The sequence below is a fragment of the Pseudopipra pipra genome, chromosome 1 (assembly GCF_036250125.1).
Source record: "Pseudopipra pipra isolate bDixPip1 chromosome 1, bDixPip1.hap1, whole genome shotgun sequence".
In the NCBI taxonomy this organism is placed as follows: domain Eukaryota; kingdom Metazoa; phylum Chordata; class Aves; order Passeriformes; family Pipridae; genus Pseudopipra; species Pseudopipra pipra.
In genome coordinates this window covers 13,522,933-13,542,349 of record NC_087549.1, presented here as the reverse complement: position 1 = coordinate 13,542,349, position 19,417 = coordinate 13,522,933, and the positions used below count along the sequence as shown (strand labels likewise).

The window sequence follows — 19,417 nt, the reverse complement described above, 5'->3', positions numbered from 1 at the left end:
ATGTTTGGTAAAGACTGCTTTTATCAATCTAAAATAATTAACTCTTAACACCAAGAAACTTGGAAATAAATAAGCCAAGGAAGAGTGAAATTGAAAAATAATTATACCAATCTTTTGTTCTGGATATGTCATTGCACTGGACTTCTAATGAAGTATAACTGGAAGTAATTTTTACTGTCTCCTTTAGACAGATATAACTACAACACTTTATTATTTACTATCACTTTTTTTTTCCTGCAATGAAAGTAACCAAGCTTCATAAACACAGAATGGACAAAACCTTCCATTACTTTTGTCTCTCATTGTTGCAACCTGGACTTGACTACTTCAATGCCAGGTGCAGGTCCAATCCTATCTGTAAGCAAATTCTCAATACACTTCCAAAAATACCCCATCTCCTGCCCTTTTGCAAGAGATCCTGTATTTCTTCCTACTTTTCTGTAATGCTGATCTAATCCTCCTGCTACTGGAAACAACACACAGCTACCGATCCCGGCCCTGACGGTGTTGAACGGTGCTGGTTGGCTCAGCCGAGCTGGCACCCGATCGGCTGCAATGGGTCCCCAGTATCAGACCTTTGGAACTTCAGTAAAAGCCAGCTCTGAGCACCTCTGCCCGAGACAATCACTAGCGAATCAAAGCAGCTGGTAGTCAGATGTTGAACGCTTGAAACGCAAATCCTTCGCATTACTATTACACACACTACACAACTACTCTGCATACTAGAAGATTAAAAGCAAAACAAAACAAAACCTGTTTTTCAAACATTTTTTAAACTGATATAAAGATCAAAGGCAACAGACACTATCTTTTTGATTACCTAAAACGCCTCTGCTCAGTGATCAGCAGCCCTGATTGTTGCTGTGATTAGACATCAATTCCTGTCAAAGACGGGGGACAGAAGGACACAGATACATTACCAGGAACGCAACGAACTCTGGCCATGGTAAACCATTTTATAATTAAAATTCACAAGCTATCATTACAGACGGGCACTGCAAATGAAACCCTTCCACTTCAATTACGTTAACCATCTCTAAGTCAATGACCGCAGGTTTTGTTTCTCCTGCCAAAGGAACAGAGGCACAAGTCAAGCCTGGGGTTTTTTGCCCTTTTTTTTTTTTTTTTAGGAAAAAAAGAGGAGTAGTTTTTTGGTTTATACATTTTTCCATTTGGAGTATGTCTGAGCTCACAAAATCCTGTATTGCCCCAGAACACAAACAACAGTTCCTTTTGTGACATGTTCTTACTGTCTTCTAAAGAAAAAAGTAAAATGCACAAGAAAAACAGAGGACTCAGTGACAGCACATCTGCACGAACACCTGCTCTCCTCTCCCGGCCCTCTCCGCCGTCAGATGTCTGCCGTCTACTGTTCACAAACCAGCATGACCTCAGGAGCCACAGAAATCCCAAAAGCTTTTCTCACCAGCGCCTCTTGAAAGCATTCATCGAGTTTCTAGAAACCGCTTCAATAGCTACCAAAATAAACCCAGTACCCTTAAACCCATCAGGGAGTTTCTCTTAGCACTAGAAGGAAACTGTGCAGAGCACAAAACATGCCAAACGCTTCAGAGGAGCTGATGAGACCGATCTCTCTGAGACTGAGAGTGCTCAGTCCTAAAATAAGCTAAATTTTCCATAGTCACATGCACACAGAGCAAAAGTTTAAGTAAATAGGAGACCTATAGGTGAGTCCCAAAGGTCAACTGACTCGGGCTCTGCGAGTTATTTATTCTTCTCTATATCCTAGAGGGAAAAGGAACAAGCAAACTACTGTTACGGAGTAGGAATGGTTTCTAACCACAGCCTATAACATAAGGGTATGCCGATGCACAATTTAAGTCCGTTACTGTACCTGAGACCGGCCCCTCATCCCATTCTTCGGATCTCCTAAATCGATTTGTTGTAAATCCCATGCAGACATTTACTCCAAAGGCAAAAGCAAACAAGGATATAACCTGCAAAAGCAAAACAGCAAAGTAAGAGAACTGTGCAAGAAGCAGGACTTTTGTGCTAACAGCATTAGGCATAAAGGGTAGAGATGGTCCTCTGTACATTCGAGCTCCCCAGCACTGCAGTTCCCATCACTGGAGCAGCAGCTGACAGCGTCACCGTTGGAGAGTAACACAGACCAGAAGGGGTTTATGAATAAAACATCTCTTTCTGAAGCTGAAACGCTCCTTTTTGTAGGAACTTATTCAGGACAGACGGGCTGCTACTCCTCCTCTAAAAGCAAACACGCTCCTCTCCTCCCCTACCTGGTGCGAGTGGACGCAGCCCTGCTTAGCCATACCAGGGAATTCTTGAAAAGCCTACGCCGCACCGTCGCCTTTTTTTATACTGAGCGCAGAGCTCTGTTTGCTCGGGGAGTTCGGGCTATTAGCTACGAGTAATCCCACCTGGTGAGGTTGACAGGCTCGTGTGATTTGTCCAGGGGGTGATTTCATCATGTTTCACTCACAAATCGCAGCTCCGAGTGCAAGAAGCTCCAGGCATCATCCCCTGGCTGCGCCCTCCCCCCAAACACACACCCGCGCGCTTTTATGTGGTTTGCTCTGGCAGAGCTGGGCTTGCTTGTGCCGCGGCGGCCAATAGCTCCTCCTGCTCGTTTTATTCTCCTCACAAAAGTAACATGGTTAAAAGAAAAACCAAATGCGTTTCCATCTGGCTCGAAGAAGAAGAGGGGGAAACTCACTGGGGGCTGCGAAGTGAAAATATCCTGATGCCACCCTCAAAAGTGCCCCGGTGTCAGGTGTGACAGCGCGGTGGGCTCAGTCCCCGCTGACCCCTCACGGTTGGGCGGGTTTGGGAGCTGGGGGACCCCTTCCTTCTCCACGGGTGCTCCTCAAATTTCTAACTGTGCTGCAGAGCAGAGGCCTCTCAAAACTGGAGACGCTTTCAGAGCGCGGGGGTATTTTTCAACGTTGTTCTCCCGTGCTGCTGTGGCAGGGCAAGGCTCGTATCGATGGAAACACAAGCAGTTCCATCTGAATAGCTGGAAACCCCAGACTTCCAGAAAGGAAGGGAAGTGACACGTTCCCTCTGCCCCACATTCCCCCATTTTCATCAACAACAGAAAGCTTGGCTGTTTGGATAAGCACTTTTATTTACAAAGCAAATGATAATGCTGAACAGAATTAAGGTTGAAATCAGTGGCTTAAATATTATTTGCCAAGGCAAATTATTTACCAGTGTAGTTTGCCACTTTTTTTTTCTCTGATGAAAGCTTCTTTCATGAAAATGTTTACTAACAATTACATTTAAAGGGACAGAGTCGAGGTTTGTAAGCCCTCAGATGGACTGACCTTCTCTTGGGACCGGTCACATATTCTATACTGGCATTAAGAGACAGTTTTCTTTAAATTAACTTGCAGTAATAAACACATACAATTTTGAGCTTTGTTTAGAGGTACCTTTTACCTGCTGCAATAACTCCCCTTCCCCACTGTGTAGCTTTACAGGGCAGAGTCTAAAAAGTCTTTCTCTTCGCTGCCCACATCTCATCAGCTTGCCAGCCTTTGCCAGGAGATGATCCTTTTTTATGCAATTTCTTAACCGAAAGTGGCTCCATTGTGTAGCTGAATCTTTGCATTGCAAGGCTCGGGGCAATGTAATTAGCCCAAAAAGACCTTCATCTTAGCCACACCAGGACACTGTATTCCTTTTACTTGCAAGGACTGAGACTATGAATTCAAGACCTATCTTCTAATGTCCACTTCACCACTAGCTGGGCTGAAAAAAAAATAGGCAATAGGCAATATTTTTCTAGCAAAAAGCTGAGCATAGAAGTCTAGAGAAAAGCTATTATCAACAATGTTACTATCTGTTCCTATGAAATTCTTTGCCCTTAGCCTCCGGTATATCCTGTGGTTAAACAATTTCATCCCCAAGCACTAGGTAAGCACAGCAGTGTGTGATCACAGCAGACAGGAAACCTAAGGTGCCACAAGTAAAATTGCTCAGTGGTGTTGCCTATGTATCTCAGCTAATGAAGCTCATGATTTCATTGGCAAAATACGGAAATCAGCAGCCCCGAGCTCTCCTCCAGCTTGGGACCCTCAGATTACTGAGGAACCTGGGCAAAACAAATGAATTTTCAAATCAGGTGGCCAGTTTTGAGTGCCCAAGCCAATACATCCAGTCTCATTTTCAGAGATCCAGAGTCTTTGCTGTTCCTGCATGTCTTCCTAACATACAGGTCTTCAGTTCTCTTGAAAGAAAATTCCTATATATGTTAAAAATGGCCACCTGGAAAAATAAAGCAACAAACAAAACCAAGAAACACAGCATCATGCATGACTTCTACTGATTTAAAAATACATATTGCATGTTTCCATTTGTGTAACCTCTCTGGAGCTTGTAAACTTCACGACTTTACATAATAGAGGAGCTCATTTTGTTTTCTGGTCTATGTTACAAGTATATTAAATTAATTAAATCCTTTGTAATGTCCTTTAGAAATATAGATGATGACGATTCTGAAACTGCTAATCTTTTTCATCTGTGTAATGTAAGACACGTTTTCCAGTAGCTCTCAACTGAACATACACTCAGATGCACAATGTTCTTTTTGTCACAAAGATTGTGCCTGAAGCCATCCTACAGATGCAGAAGGAACTTATTAGCATAAGCAAGGTCTAATCATTTTGTTCAGGCAAAATTTCACTGCTGGGATCAGTGGCAATTAATTTTTTCAGCAACTAATTGCCATTTTACTCATCAGAATAGAAAGGACTAAAGCTGAAATAATATATTCCTGGCCCAATAATTCAGCAATTCAGTGCAAGTTTTAAGGCTTAAATGAAACACATTTCAAAGGAATTTTAACAAGATCAGCAGAATATGAAATGCCTCTTCATCAGTTATCGTGAATAAGAATTGACCTTTGGATTTTCTGGCTTCTATTAGACTGATTATTTAACTCTGGATGCAAAACTTCCAACCAGGCACCAGATGGCGTTTTATGTGAAATTCATACTGCAACATTTCCACAGTTACAAACATTCACAGAATTGCAATATCATGCAGGTTGGAAAAAAACATTAAGATTGAGTCCAACCCTTAATTCAGCATTTCCACGTCCACCACTAAATCATGTCCCCAAGTGCCACAAATTTCATGTCTTCTAAATACCTCCATCAGCTTCCCTGAGCAACTCGACAACCCTTTCCAAGAAGAAGTTTTTCCCAATATCCAGTCTAAACCTCCCCTAGCACAACCTGAGGCCATTTCCTCTCATCCTATCACTTGGTACTTGGGAGAAGAGAACAAACTCCACCTGGCTGCAGCCAGGTGGCTCTCAGAAAGCACTAAGGTCCGCCCTGAGCCTCCTTCTCTGCAGGATAAACACCCCCAGCTCCCTCAGCAACTCCTTCTAAGACTTGTGCTCCAGACCTTTCACTAGCTCCATTCCCCTTCTCTGGACACACTCCAGCCTCTCAATGTCCTTTTTGTAGTGCGGGACCCAAAACTGAATCCAGGATTAGAGGTGAGGCCTCACCAGTGCCAGATCACTTCCCTGGTCCTGCTGGCCACGCTATTTCTAATACAGGCCAGGATGCCATTGGCCTTCTTGGCCACCTGGGCACACTGCTGGACCATGTTCAGCTGCTGACCAGCACCCCCAGGTCCTTTTACACAGTTCAGCAGACTGACTGAAGGTGCCCTCAATTGCCTTGTACAGATCATTGTTAAAGATATTAAACAGAACTGGTCCCAATACTGAGCCCTGGGGAACACCACTTGTGACCAGCTGTTAATTGTATTTAACACCACCACCACTCTCTGGGCCCAGCCATCCAGTGAAGAGGACACCCATCCAGTTCATGAGCAGCTGATCTCTCCAGAAGAATGATACAGGAAATGGTGTCAAAGGCTATTCCATATTGTTAATATAAGCAAGGCAGTATTTACAGTCTTATATGAAACTGATTTTTCTTGAGCAGTATTTTAATGAGAAAAGAAATGCAGAGAAATGAAGTATACTGGCCTAGTCAGAGGTTGGGGATGGAGTGTGCTCTAAAGAAATGAGCCGTCTTTGCTACTCCTCTCCACTTTGCCCTGGATGCTGGATGCAGCCACATCAGGTGATGGGGGGGGCAGGGTGAAAGCTCCAGTATGCTTGATGGCAGCATGAAAGGCAGAAAGGTGAAGAACTTCTCTGAAGCATCACAGAACTCTCACCCTCCCAAACGCAACTTCCACAAATAGTTGTAGCCAAGAAAAATGATTAGTTGAGTGAATGAAATAGCAATTTCAAAGAACAAAACCTTGTTGGTTGGTAAACCATAGAAATTCAAACAGTGTCCAGATCAAATACAAGTACTGAGAAACCAAATGAACTTCCAGCAGCCAAAGTGATCATGGGAAGAGTCAAGTACTTTGCTGAAGACACCTTGAGTCTTTTTAACAAAATCAAAGAGGTACAACATAACAAGCAGAGCTGATTCCCATGTATAAAGGACTCTAAAACATATTTTTATCACAGAATCGCAGAATGGTTAAGATTGGAAGGGACCACTGGAGGTCATCTAGGCCAACCTCCCTGTTCAAACAGGGCACATTACTCCAGATTGTGAATATCTCTAAGGAGACTCTGCAGCCTTTCTGGGCAGCTTGTTCCAGTGCTCAGTCACTCTCATAGTAAATAAATTCTTCCTCATACTCAGGTGGAATTTCCCATGTTCCAGATTCTGTCCCTTGCCTCTTGTCCTACTGCTTGACACCACCAAGGTGGTGGTGGAATTTAGAGGGTTTTATAGATCAAAACCAAGTATCTTTGGCACTCAGACAGTGCAGTGACTGATAAACAAGACAGAGAAGGAAAGGAAGGTGTATTTGAAGGCATGGACAGCAAAAGGACAGCAAAGCCAGTCATCAGGTCAGGTCAGCCAGGTCTGATGACAAAAAAAGGGGCAGGAAGAGTAATAGTCAGTACAGGAGGGTGATGACCTGTGGTGAGCAGTCCTTCAGTAGAGATCAGCCCGGGAGCCAGGCTACAGCCAGATACAGAAGTGCAGAATGATGATTGGACAGACTGGGTATGTAGGAAAAAAGATACAAGAGTTGCTGAAGGATGAGGGACCTGTATCTGCTCAACTTGTAAAGAGCACCACTGAAGACCCCAAAATAGGGCCACTGAGAAGTGCTCTTTGTCTACTGGAGGCAAAACACTTGAGCAAGTAATAGATTTCAAGTGGATGGCAGCTGGCTTGGAAAGAAAAAGTTACAACCTTATCATAAAAGGTAGGAGGGGACACAGATGTTCACATGGATGCATTAAGGGGGTAGGCAGCATAGGGCAGGAAAAGGAACTATTAGCATAGGCAAGGTCACACTATCTTTGCCTTGGGCTGTGGGACACGTTTGCAAGTTGAAGAAGCTTCTGCAAGTATCTTTTGTACTTACACACAGAAGTTGCATTTTGTCAAGGAGGCAGAAGGCACTGGACTGACTTCCCAGGAGCTGCACCACCACACCCTCTGCTTCCCCATGAGACTGGGAAGACCTACAAACCAGGCTGTGCTCATTAAAGTATACCCTCCTCACCACAGTTCCTCAAAACACCACCCAACAACAGCAGTCTCCAATTATCTGTCTGCTCATCATCACCAGACCCTCAGGGACAATCATGGACAAATTAAAGTCTTCCAAATTGCAGTTTGCTTCAGCCCAATCCGTGAGGCACCAAGTGCCTTAGGCACATAAAGGCCCATTAACATTTTTGAGCAACCTACACAATGCCTTCAGGGTTCGCAGGGCTGGGGAGTGAGCACCCACATCCAGCCCAAAACTCGCTGAGGACAACCAACAAAGCACGTCGACCTGCAGAGCACATTGCACCCCTCCTCATCTCACCCTCATCTACGTGTTCGGCACAAAATACAGGTGTACTGGGTTCATGCCTGTCTGAAACTGAGTTCTGCCTTCCCAGGGAGAGAAGAGGAACCACTGGCCAAGGGAGGGCCTGAGTCCCAGTCTTTACATTTATTTATGTAAAACACTAGTATACTCGTCAGGCACTGAAAGCCGGGTGAGTAGCCTGGTGAGAAAAAGGAGGGCATAATGAAATAAATTCTCCCACACCCAACATCACATACGACAGCTTCAGTGGTTCAGTGTGGGATGTGGATTTGGTGACAGCACTGCAGCTTCTGAAGCTGCTGCTGCTGCCTGTGGAGGGGTCTTAAGTGCACCTTCCACACACAATCGCCATTTGTGCTGTCACATAAGCAGAACAAGGTTTATAAGAGAGGTCATGTAGGGTAGCCAGGTCAGCTGGAAAAAGGAGATAAGTTTTCGGTGACCCAAAGAAAGCTTTGGGTGCTTGAATGCTTGTCTCTCCCAGCAGCACTACAGCTTAATCACCACCCACTCCAACACAGGGCATTACACCTCTCACTATGAGCTGCACACAGCGGCAGCAGCATCAACACTACTCCAACAAATACCCCTCCAACAAATTTCTCATCTTCAAAGAAACTAACATTTACCCAACTTGGTTTCTGAACAATATTATTATTATGAAGTTGCACAAGTACTTCACTAAAATGCACTGAGTTCAGAATTATATTTCTTAAAATAGTCATATATAAAAATTTTAGCAACTGCAGAATAAAAACTGTTCTGTGATGAAAAATCACATCTTCAGGGAGGATGTGAAGGAGTAAAACATGGAGCCGAAGAGCCCATACGTGTTCTTAGTGCAGCTTATGTGAGGTTTAGTATGTATTCAGGTCCTCATCCTTGTTTTCCACTGCCTGAATTGGTGATGGGTGTCACAGGTGCATTCCAACAGCTTTACATCCTTCTTTCTAAAAGAGCTGTAGACTTCCGTCGTGTGAAATCTGCCCACCTACCCCCATACAGTAATCTGGAGGTTCAAGGGCCTTGCATGATACCTTGCATGTGCCACACACAGTAATTTATTTGAATTTTATAAGTTATACAACCTATTACATCCCATAAAAACCATAGACCTTCAGAAACAAAGAGTTAAAGCTAAACAAGAAAAAAACAACCAAACAACCCCCCCAACCAAAACAAACAAAACCAAACAAAAACCACAAACAAACAAAACCCACAAAGGTGGTAGAACTTCTTAAAGATGTAAAAAGAAGGTTTTCTAGATTTCAAGTCATATGTCTAGTTTCTTTGTGTAACTTGTATGTACATCCTTTGCCTTGTTTGAACCTTTCTCAGTAGAATAATAGCTTTGAATCTCTGGATATATAAAATGTCTTTTGGGGACTTCTACAATAATCCTGTAACATATCTCTCCTACTTAATCACATTTACCCTCAGCTCAAACTCTACTTTGGCACAATTTTCAAGCTCAAGGCTTGGATATGATAAAAAAATTCCAAGTGCTAATCTCTTCCCTACAAGTAAAATATGGATATAATTAATACTGTTTTGTTTACTTTGCTTTATCTGCCAGAAAAGAGTTTCTGTTTGTTTGAAACAGATTATTTTGTTCATGTTTTTGGCACTTGGATCAAGAAAGAAGTATTTTAATTAATATTTTTCTTCTAGTTAATCTGGAAAAACTCCATTGATATTTTCAAAACAGCAAAATCCTATTTAATTTCAGTTAAATAGATTCATCACTATGAATATTGTTCTCAACTTGCCTGCAGTTGAGGTTTCGGATGTCCATGCTCTGCGGCATCAATAGTTCTGCAGTAAAAGCAGAGGGATCAGGCTGGAAACAGAGAATTCCCCCACAACAAACAGGGACATGTCTTCAGGTGGGCACATTTTGCTCCTGGTTCTTTATATAAGAGGCATCTAAGGCTGAAGAACTGACTGCTGTTACAGTGACCTGTAAGTGTCTGCACATATGAAAGCTTTTTTTGGGGGGCATGATAGATGAATGCATCAACACAGAACAGGCCTTGGCAGTGTTGCAGTTAAGACCAAAAAAAAAAGCTTGAACCCACTTCACATGAGCATGAGCTGAATTCAAGTGGAGCTATTTTAATTGCATGAAGACTGCAAGACTGCACCACTAAATGCAATCAGTCCAGCATAAAGACAAGGAAATCCCAAAGAGATTAGAACAGTTGACAAAAAAGAGATGTTCTCTGAACAATTAAAATAACAACTGTTAATGCTGCCTAAACTGCGTGATCTGATTCACTGAGTGGCTCCCTGAACATTTATGTGGAGGAGGATACAATAGGAACTGTCCAGGCTTTTGTTCATAGAAAAATGCATAAATGAGAACACAGCTAACACTGTCACAAACATAATCTCATCTACAACGTCTTTTTGGGTGAACTGATTTATCTCATCTTTATGATTTACACAAGCTTAAGCTATCTGCAGCTGTTGAGAGGGGTGAGGTATTCCATTACCTTGGAAATAAGTGGGTTTTTTGTCCTTTTCCTTCAGAACAGAAATAAACCTAGCAAGTAGAATCCAGATATCAAGTGTCTACCACCAGCACTGGCAGACTGGCTAGTCCTTGCTATCACTTCCATCCTCTCACCCCAGCCATTCCTAGGGTCACACTGCAAGTCAGAACAGGTTAAAAAATTCCCTTCCTTTGACAGGTTTTGCAGCTGTATGAGTTTTCTGCTCTGGTCCTCAGCCCTGGAAGCAGTGTGTCTGTGAGATACAGTGAGCTGCAAACTGCTGTTTCCGACCCCCAAGCCGGGCACTGTAACTAAGGAGCATCCCGTGGGCAGAGGAGAGGCGGGAAGGGCACGGACAAGCTCTTCTCTTCCCCTGACTTGTTCTGCTCCCAGGGGAGTGGAGTCACCACAGCACACGCTCACCAACCCGCATTTCTGAACGTGCATCTGCTGTTTTAATGGCAAAGCACAAAAGCGTAAAACAATTGCAGCTTGCTTTTTTAGGTCGTTTCAGACAGATGGGCCACTTTCCAAGCATCACAAATTTTGCTAAGCTGAAACGTGTCACCCCTAGTTCAGTTGAAGGCCAGCTTTTTTTTTTTTTTTTTTTTTCTGATTTCAGCTGAGTGCAAAGATGACAAATGTAAGTACAAAGGGAAAAACATCCTGTTGGAACAGTACTCCCTGTTTTCTATGGGTGAGAAAAGTATAAGTAACATTTCAACAACAAAACAATGTGATCCATTGCTGGATTTTTTTTTTTTAAATCCATATCATAATGTGTAACTGAATAAATTTCAAAGTCTGCAGGAATGCAATATAAAAAAAAAAAGAAGAAAAATGCTGGCAGTCAAAAATATGCAACTCTGCTAGCATGGGTTTGCATAAGGATTATCAGGGGGCTTATGCAAATACTTTTTCACCTTTTCAGCATAAAACTTTGGAGAGGAATAAAGAATCTTTTTTTTTTTATAATGAATTAAACAAGCTGTAGGGAAACTCAGGTCACTTAAACATTAATAGACTTTGTGATTATTTTTAAGCAAATAATCTTACTGAGTTGTTTTGTTTAACTCATCTTTTTTATCTAGCAAAACAAGACTTTCAGAAAGAAACAGTTCCTTGGTTTGATGCTTGCTGACTGCTGTAGACTAAAAGAGCTCTGCTTTGCTCAGCCTTCACAGAAAGCTCCCCAACCTGGTAAATCTCCTTTTCACAGCAGACAAGACTGAAGTCAGCTAGATATTATATTTGTTGAAGATTCTCAGGGCAGAGACAGATGTTCCTGGGCATCCACAAAACCTGCAAAACAGCTGGGATGATTTAATTTATTATCCTTTCACTGTCCATTGCTAAAGCTTCTCCGAGACACTGAAACCAAACACCTTTGTATGTGTCTGATTCAACCTATGTAAAAAGGACTTGAGTAAACTACTGCTCTGATGAAGAGAATGGGGACACCCTCCTTTCCAGCAATAGCCTTGCCAGCTACAGGGAAAGCCTCTGGTGCCTGCTGTCCCTGTTCAGGTATGCAAATTCAACATTTCCTCATTTTGGCAGAGGAGTTGCCCAGCCTGCAACCCCTCCTATGCACCACACTGAGCATGGCAGTTTCACCGCCTGAGTGATCTTCCTCCAGCTTGGCGCTGAGGAACACTATGATTAAATGACCTTTAAAACAAACACACTTTGGACAAAGAAGCCAGGATGGATGATGGAAACAGGCAAGGAACAGCAACATCTTCAGGTGACAGCTGAAGTCAGCTGAGGAGGATCACACTTACTCCTGGGTAAACTGAGTTCTCTTTGCACTGAGACAGAGCAGGAGCACAAGCTTCCTCTGTGGTAGTTCAAGCCATGACAGCTGTTTTGAAAATGAGTATGGGACTATAACCTTAAGTTCATACCCCTGTTTGTTGGCAGTCTAAGCCTGCTGAAGCGTCTGCTTGATTCTGCAAATAATTCATCATAGTTATGGAAAGCACTGGATTAAAAAAAAGACAACACAACACTAGGAAAACTTGTGTTTTCGTTGCTTCCTACTCTGATGCCTTATGAATAAAACAAATAAGCCAACCTCAAAGCCCCATTGTATAAGGGCAGGTGGAAGTACAGTCAGACTGAGGGGCAGAGGGCTCAGGGCAGAGGCATGGGAAACTTTGCAGGGGTGGCAGATTCAGCACACAAACCAGACCTGATGCTGCCAACAGCACAACAGCAACTGCCAGGAGAGCATAGTAGATATCCCATGACTGTCGTATGCCATGGCTGCCACAGTCATCTCCTGCCATCTGTGGGGAATACTGGGCTGGCTTGACTGAGCAATGGTAGGGCAGAAAAAGATAGATTAGTATTGAGGGTGAAAAGAGACAAAATATATTAGAAGAACAGAGCTTTAGAAATTCCAAAAGGGAATCTTTCCTTCTTGTTCCCACTGCTGTGTGGTCTGAAAGGAGGAAAACATCCTTGTGATCTCTGTGCTATGGCTAACGCTGTTTCAGTTGTATTCTACTGCACAAGTCCTTTACATGTTAAGGGATGTCAGAAAAATAGAGCCTCTTTAGGTGCATTGAATTTATGTGGCCAAGGACAAATGACCTGAGTAATGAATCCTTTTGGACTTGGCAGCCAGCTGAGATGGAGACCCTTCAGGTTGTTTCTTTAGAAGAGGACTTAAACTGTGGCATCAAGAATTCTTTGGTAAAATCCTGTCATTTACAAGGAATGTACAAAAAAATGCTGTTTCCCTGAGCAGAAAAAGGAATCCTGTTGTTCTGGATATCCAAGAGGCACTTAAGGGCTTCTTACATTTGTCCTGAATGAAGAGGCATCAGCTCCAAGGGAATTTGACTCAATCTTATAACATTCCCTCTGTCCTACCTGGAGGGGTGACCTTGTCTGTGGTTTGCCTGTTGCCTTCACTGCCACTGCAGCTGTGCAGCCTCAGAATGTAAAGAAAGGAAAACAAGCATTGATACGTGATAGCAACTCAATTATGTACAAAGTATTGTTTCATCAGGACATTTTCTCCTCCCACCTTCATAGTGACCATGTGTGTAAAACATCCACTGGATGTTGTCTCAGCCAAAATTTGTTTTGAGCGTGCAAAGAGAGCCTTTGGGGAATGCCTAAAATGACTGAGGAAGCTGTACCTCTCCTGGGCTGAGCCCCGTGCTTCCAGTGTCATCTGCTGCAGGTACCAGACTGCAGCCACGAACTCCTACTCTTCTTTCTCCAAAGATGGCTGAACCAAGCCGTATTTTCTCTTTATACAGCCTGTGAAGTCTTCAGGCATTTTACCGAACATCCTTCACTGATCATGATACAGGATGAGTGGCAGGCCTTTTCCCATCATCCCACTCACACCTGAGGCTGATGCTGATGCACCAAACCATGAGCTGGTGCAGCTGGAGAGGCAGCAGTTTGTTTCAATCCTTGCAGTTGCAGAGTCTTCCTGTCCACTTCGGTAGCCACAACACTGAATTTGGTGCAGGGCTGATCCCCCTTTGCTGCTACCCGAACACGAGCCCCTCACCACCATCCTCTCCCAGCTCCAACAAGCCCTATCAGCCCTTGTCCCATTCCCCCATCATCTTGCCATTGCCCAGAAAAGGTTTTTAAGTTATCGCTTTCATCAACAGCACCAGGGACATACAGCTAATGTGACTTAAAAGGTTTTTCTGCCAGGCGAAATATGCAGCAATAGGTGAGCAAATATTCTATGGATAGTGACTTCTATCTTGGAATGCAGTTAATTGTCTTTCCCCTTTTTACTACTGTTTGTCGTGAGCGCTGGTGCATCCTGCTGCACCAAAATCTCCTCCTGCCTCAAGGACTTGCACTCATATAAGGCAGTTTGGAGCAATTCTGCAGAGCCCAGCTGCTGGAGTCAAGTAATTGAAAACTCTAGATGTGGGATGGGATGTCTCTGGACTGTCCCTGGGATGAATTCCCTCCCTCTGCTTTGTTATGCTGTTGGCAAAGAGCTGAGGGAAGTGCTCCAATCCTGTCCCAGGTTTGCACAGGGCTCTCCCTAAAACCCAGAGTGAGTGTGGAGCCCATTCGAGAAGTCCTGCCTGCACTGGCTCTGACAACTTCTGCTGTTGCACTGACAGAGCTGTACAATCATCCTTTCAAGTTAACACATTTTTCCCCTTGCAAATTATCAGTTTCTGGCAAATGAAGGACCCGGTGGGCTGGTTTGTGTGTAAACACAAGGGCCTGGACCCATCTGGGAATTAGTGGGCTGGTCCTGCCTAAGTGCATGTGTAGCCTGGCAGCCTCAGAAGCTCATTCTGCCATGTCCCTACAGCTGCCTGCACAGCCACATATGACAGTATAGAGCCAGAATCTTCAAATTTGGCATTAGATCAAAAGTCCTGCATGAACAAAGCATTATTACCAGGATAATCCATATATCCCAAGTTTTTTGACCACCACAGGGATGAGAGGCAGGACCTCAGCTGAACATGCCATTAACAAGCAGCAGCAGGAAACAGAAATCTATGAAGGGAATAAAATGTGAAATTTCAGTGATGAGGACAGGAGACAGTTGCTGTGGGAGAGAGGGCTTTAGGAGAAGAACAGCAGGAACAACTCTGGCCATGTCCCACAAATGTTATTTCTGCACCAGATGACATGGGATTTAAAAATGAGGTTATGGTCAAGGATGAGTTTCCAAGAACTTCTTAAAAGAAAAAAATTATAAAGCTAGTGAAGAGATGAGTGACAGCAAAGTCAGAGATGGCTTCAAAACTAGAAGGTTTTCAGGTTAAAATCTTTAAATAGCCAAAAAATACATTGAAACAGAAGATCAGAGGTGAGAATCCAGAAATATGTACAATTGTGCATTATTTGGAGAGTTCGGGGCTGCCCTGGGCCAGAGACAGCTGGTCCCACCGCAGGACACGGTTGAGTCTCTCACAGGCCCAGCAGTACCTCTCGTAGAACATACAGAAAAAGTGTAAAAAACATGGTGCAGGTAGTGAGGAGTGAGAGGAAAAGTAAGAGAAACAGCTCTGCAGACACCAAGGTCATCAAGCAAGGAGAGGAGGGGGTGGTCCAGGCACTGGAGCACAGATTCCCCTGCAACCCATGGAAAATACTTTAGAGAAGCAGGTTTGCCCTGAAGGACTGCAGCCCATGGCTCCACAGTGGGGCAGGGAGGTGTGTGTGGAGGAAGATGCAGCAGAGAGGGGCTATTATATACTGATCATCTCCCCAGTGCTGCCTGGGATAGTGGGGAGAGGCGGAGGAACCAGGAATGAAGAACTGGGAAAAGGGGAAAGAAAGGTGCTGTTTTAATTTTTTTATTTGCTTCCCACTATCTAAATCCATTTAAATTGGCAAGAAATTGAATTCATTTTCCTCACATGGAGTATGTTTTGCCCATGACACTAATTGGGTAAGTGATCTCTCTGTCTTTATATCAATCCATAAGCTTTCCTATCTTATCCTCTCCCCCTGCTCTGTTAAAGAGGGGAAGTGAGAGAACGGCAGGGTGGGCTTCTGGCAGCCAGCCAAGGTCAACCCACCACAGCTTCCTATTAAAAATCTCTACAAGAGATGATGAAATTCAATGATGAAATTATATAAACAAAGGAGAAAGGTTATAGATGAAACTTTTGAAGTACTTTACAATAAAAAGCATGTAAGAAGGACATGAAATCCCCCATAGAAATTAAAAGAGCAGCTGGATAGGATTGTATTAGAAGAGGAGGCATCTGACAATCTTCCAGTCCCAGATGTAAGGAAGGTCCATCTGCAGTAGGAGAAAAGTTCTGTCTGGCTTAGGACAAGAGGGCAGGAGCTGAGCATACCTGCTATTATTTTTTATTTTTGATCTCTTTTCATACAATTTTTCATGTACAGCACTATCAACTGGAACTTCTAAGCAACTCTTCAATACTTTGAAATATGAAGACTGCTAGGACAAAAGACCATCTCCTGTGAATCTTTCTCACAGAATTTAAACAGTACACAACAGCAAAACAGTTCTCCAATGATGATAGAGCCCATATGTATTTATTTCTATTTTACATCTTTTTTGTGTAGCAAAGTGACGGTGACCCTCTCGTCTTTTATTCTGTGTGGAGCACACCCAGTTTCGTGGGTTTTGAAACAAAGAAAGCCTGTGAGATCATTTGGTCTGACACCCTGCAAACATAATCGTCATCTCAGCTGGTGATGAGCCCAAGGGAGGGTGCATCCCAGCTGGGCTGGTGTGGGTGGCATGGGGAGAGTGATGCTGGGGAGGCTCAAAAGTCCCCATCCAGTAAGGTGCTGCAGAGGTCAGGGGTGCTGCCAGATTTGCAAGCACACGAAAAACAATTTGTGTTACTGGTGAGCCAGCAATAGCAGATTCTGCTGTGTTTCCATAGATGGTCCATTAATCTGGGAAATTGCCATAAATGAGCACTCAGAATAGCACAGAATTTGTACAACTGGTGCTACCCCAGCACTGCCAGCAGCAGTCTTGTGCCACCACTCTTCATTCATCTCTCACAAATATTCATTACCCCCACTTCCAGTTCAGCTAATTTCAAAGGATTACCTTTGGCATCTTTTGGTAAAGGCTGCTCTGTGGGCGCTATTTTTAACAGCTCCAGCTTACAAGAATGATGCTAACGTATCTTTAGCTGTCTGGCATTCAAACTGAGCTGGCATCCCTGATGAATAGTTGGAAACCTCCCCGCTGCAGTGACTTTAAACTCATAGTTTAAACTTCATACTATAACCTCTGAAATAAGGTTAAGATTTTTTTTAGAATAAATATTGCTACACAAATGAAGAACTATTTTGTTTTCTTAACATCCTAAACAGTCCAGCCTCCTAGGAGGAAACATCTCTACAAACTTGGACTTGATGAGAAGCTCTTAATCTAAAAATGTCTGTTGCTGTCCCTGAACAGTTCGGCTGGTCACCTGTGCTCAGCCAATGTTAGGGGCAGAGTCAGCCTCTTCTTTCTTTTTGGTACAGACAACCCCCCACTACCTCTCCCTACCCACCAGTGCTCTCTGCCAACCCCCAGCCCACCTCCCCAGCACCCACCACACATCCAGTAGGGAGGGCTGGAGCTTTCATGTAAGATTTAGACAGAACCCTGACACCCTCAAAAAGACAAGTCAGCATCCCAGTTCCACTTGCAGAGTTCAGCGTTCCCATCACAGATGTGGTGGCAATAAGGAGCAGCCTGCACAGCACCAACACATGCTGACAGGAAGCTTGCATAGATCAGCAGTAATTAGAAGCAAATCACAATCAAAGTCTAAGCAAATCAGAAGCAAAAGAGACTCAAAAGAGGGACCCGATGATAAATACTTCAAAATCAGAGTAATCAAAACCATTATGAGTCCAACTATACGGAGGGGAACTACCAGGCATGCGGTTTTATTACTCCTTATCAACTTGACTCTCTAATCAGCACTTTACATTTGTTGCACAGGGAGTTATGGAAAAAAATTACAGATCCTTGGGGTGTTACTGCCCTGATTAAAGAACTTCATATATTTCCTTTGGAGAAAAAGGCTTAGGGAGAGGTGCCTTTAATAGGAACCTTTTGAGACAGATTGCCTTTAAGCCCAAGACTTTACCAGTGAAGCTCCAGACACTGGAAATTTTAATATAAATCAAAAGCCAAGTGATGTGGGAGTTTTAAAGTCATAATTATGTACTAGCATAATATTAATATAATAGGACATAAACATAAACAAAACACAAGATCCTGTCTGTGCTGGATGCCAATTTTGATACTGCTGTAAGGTAAGAATATATATGAAAGGCAGTTTATATTAAAAAGGTTAAGAGATAAAACATCTTCAGGAGGCAAAAGAAGCTATAAGAGATCTACTATGGTTTGTAAAATACATTTTCTTCTCTGTGCATTAAATAATACTTTCTCCTTTACTCATGAGTCAGAGCACTTCCAACATCACCCCTGAATGCACTTTGGAAGGACTTCCTACTTGCCAAATCCCAATCCAAGTTGCACTTTGCAAAACCACATTTATGCTACTTCATAGCCTGAGTTTGCTTGTATTTATATTTATTTAAGACTACTTTAGCAAGCCAGGGAAAAACAAGGGGCAGAAGGGGAGGGCAGATGTGCCTACCGTACCAGTGGGTCTTTTTTCTCCATGACCAAAGCTTGACGTGGGAGCTTTGCTTTGCCCTGTCCCTGACAGCAGCTCCTGGCAGATGTGCTTCCCTGGGGAGGTCGTGGCTGCCCTGGCCCCAGGCTGGATCCTGGGGGGCTGCCCGGCCACTGTGGGTCTCAGTTCCCACTGCAGTGTGGCTGAAGTCAGGGTGCCAGCTGCCCCCGGCAGGACAATGGCTCCATTCGGAGATAGCCGGGGGACAAAGGCACTGCTTTCAGGAATGATTTTATATGCACACATGTGACCTTTGCCTGAAACGACTCTGTGGAGAGTGTCCCTGTCCCAAAGCTCTGCTTTCAAATGCAGCAGTCTGAGGCGCTTGTTTAATCTGTCGTTTTTCTTTTCGATTTTTTGCCACAGATGCCTCAGGAGAGGTCATGTGCAGATAACAAGGTGGTGCCAAGCTTCTTCTGATCATTTAATAGAGCTATTCAGTAATGGATAGGATTATTTTCTTCACTTTCAAAAGTCCTTCAGCAGAATTTGCTATCTGGAGTGCTTTTTCTGCTTTTAGAAATTTAACTACAAAACCAGAGTACCCCAACTTCCAATCCCACACCCTGAGCCAGCCTAGGAGCCACTTCCAAGCTCAGGCCACCTTCACTACAGCGCATATGATTTTAAATTTATGCACCCAGATAAGACCGGCAGGGCCTTTGGGTTTTCAATGGATTGGAGTGACTTATTTATTATAAATCAATTTATTCTAACTGTGATTTTTAAGTATTTTGAATGCTTCTTACTTGATGGGATATAAAATAGTGGCTGCCAATACATAGCACACATGAAACAAAAATATGCCTCTAGCTTGGCTGGAGATGGGGGGTGAAGACAGAGTTTATTGCCTTTTCCTTGGGATATGTCAGTGAACGCTGCAGGTGAAAGGATGGTCCCTCAGTGATT

General features: G+C 43.5%; 1 protein-coding gene across 9 annotated transcripts in view; it reads right to left on the bottom strand.

Annotated features, from left to right (window-relative positions):
* The window catches only part of ENPP2 (ectonucleotide pyrophosphatase/phosphodiesterase 2), a 72,805-nt gene extending 54,051 nt beyond the window's left edge, over positions 1–18,754 (bottom strand). For 3 of the 9 annotated variants that reach the window (XM_064646104.1, XM_064646033.1, XM_064646042.1), the window contains exons 1-2: positions 18,470–18,754; positions 1,856–1,958 (exon numbers count right to left, since the gene is read on the bottom strand). In XM_064646104.1, coding sequence (XP_064502174.1) covers positions 1,856–1,958; positions 18,470–18,754 — 388 coding nt within the window. Of the gene's footprint in view, positions 1–1,855; positions 1,959–2,055; positions 2,144–2,258; positions 2,703–18,469 lie in introns of those variants that run through there. The other 6 variants (XM_064646052.1, XM_064646062.1, XM_064646095.1 and 3 more) reach the window with 5 other exon arrangements.
* Between the last annotated feature and the right edge of the window lie 663 nt (positions 18,755–19,417).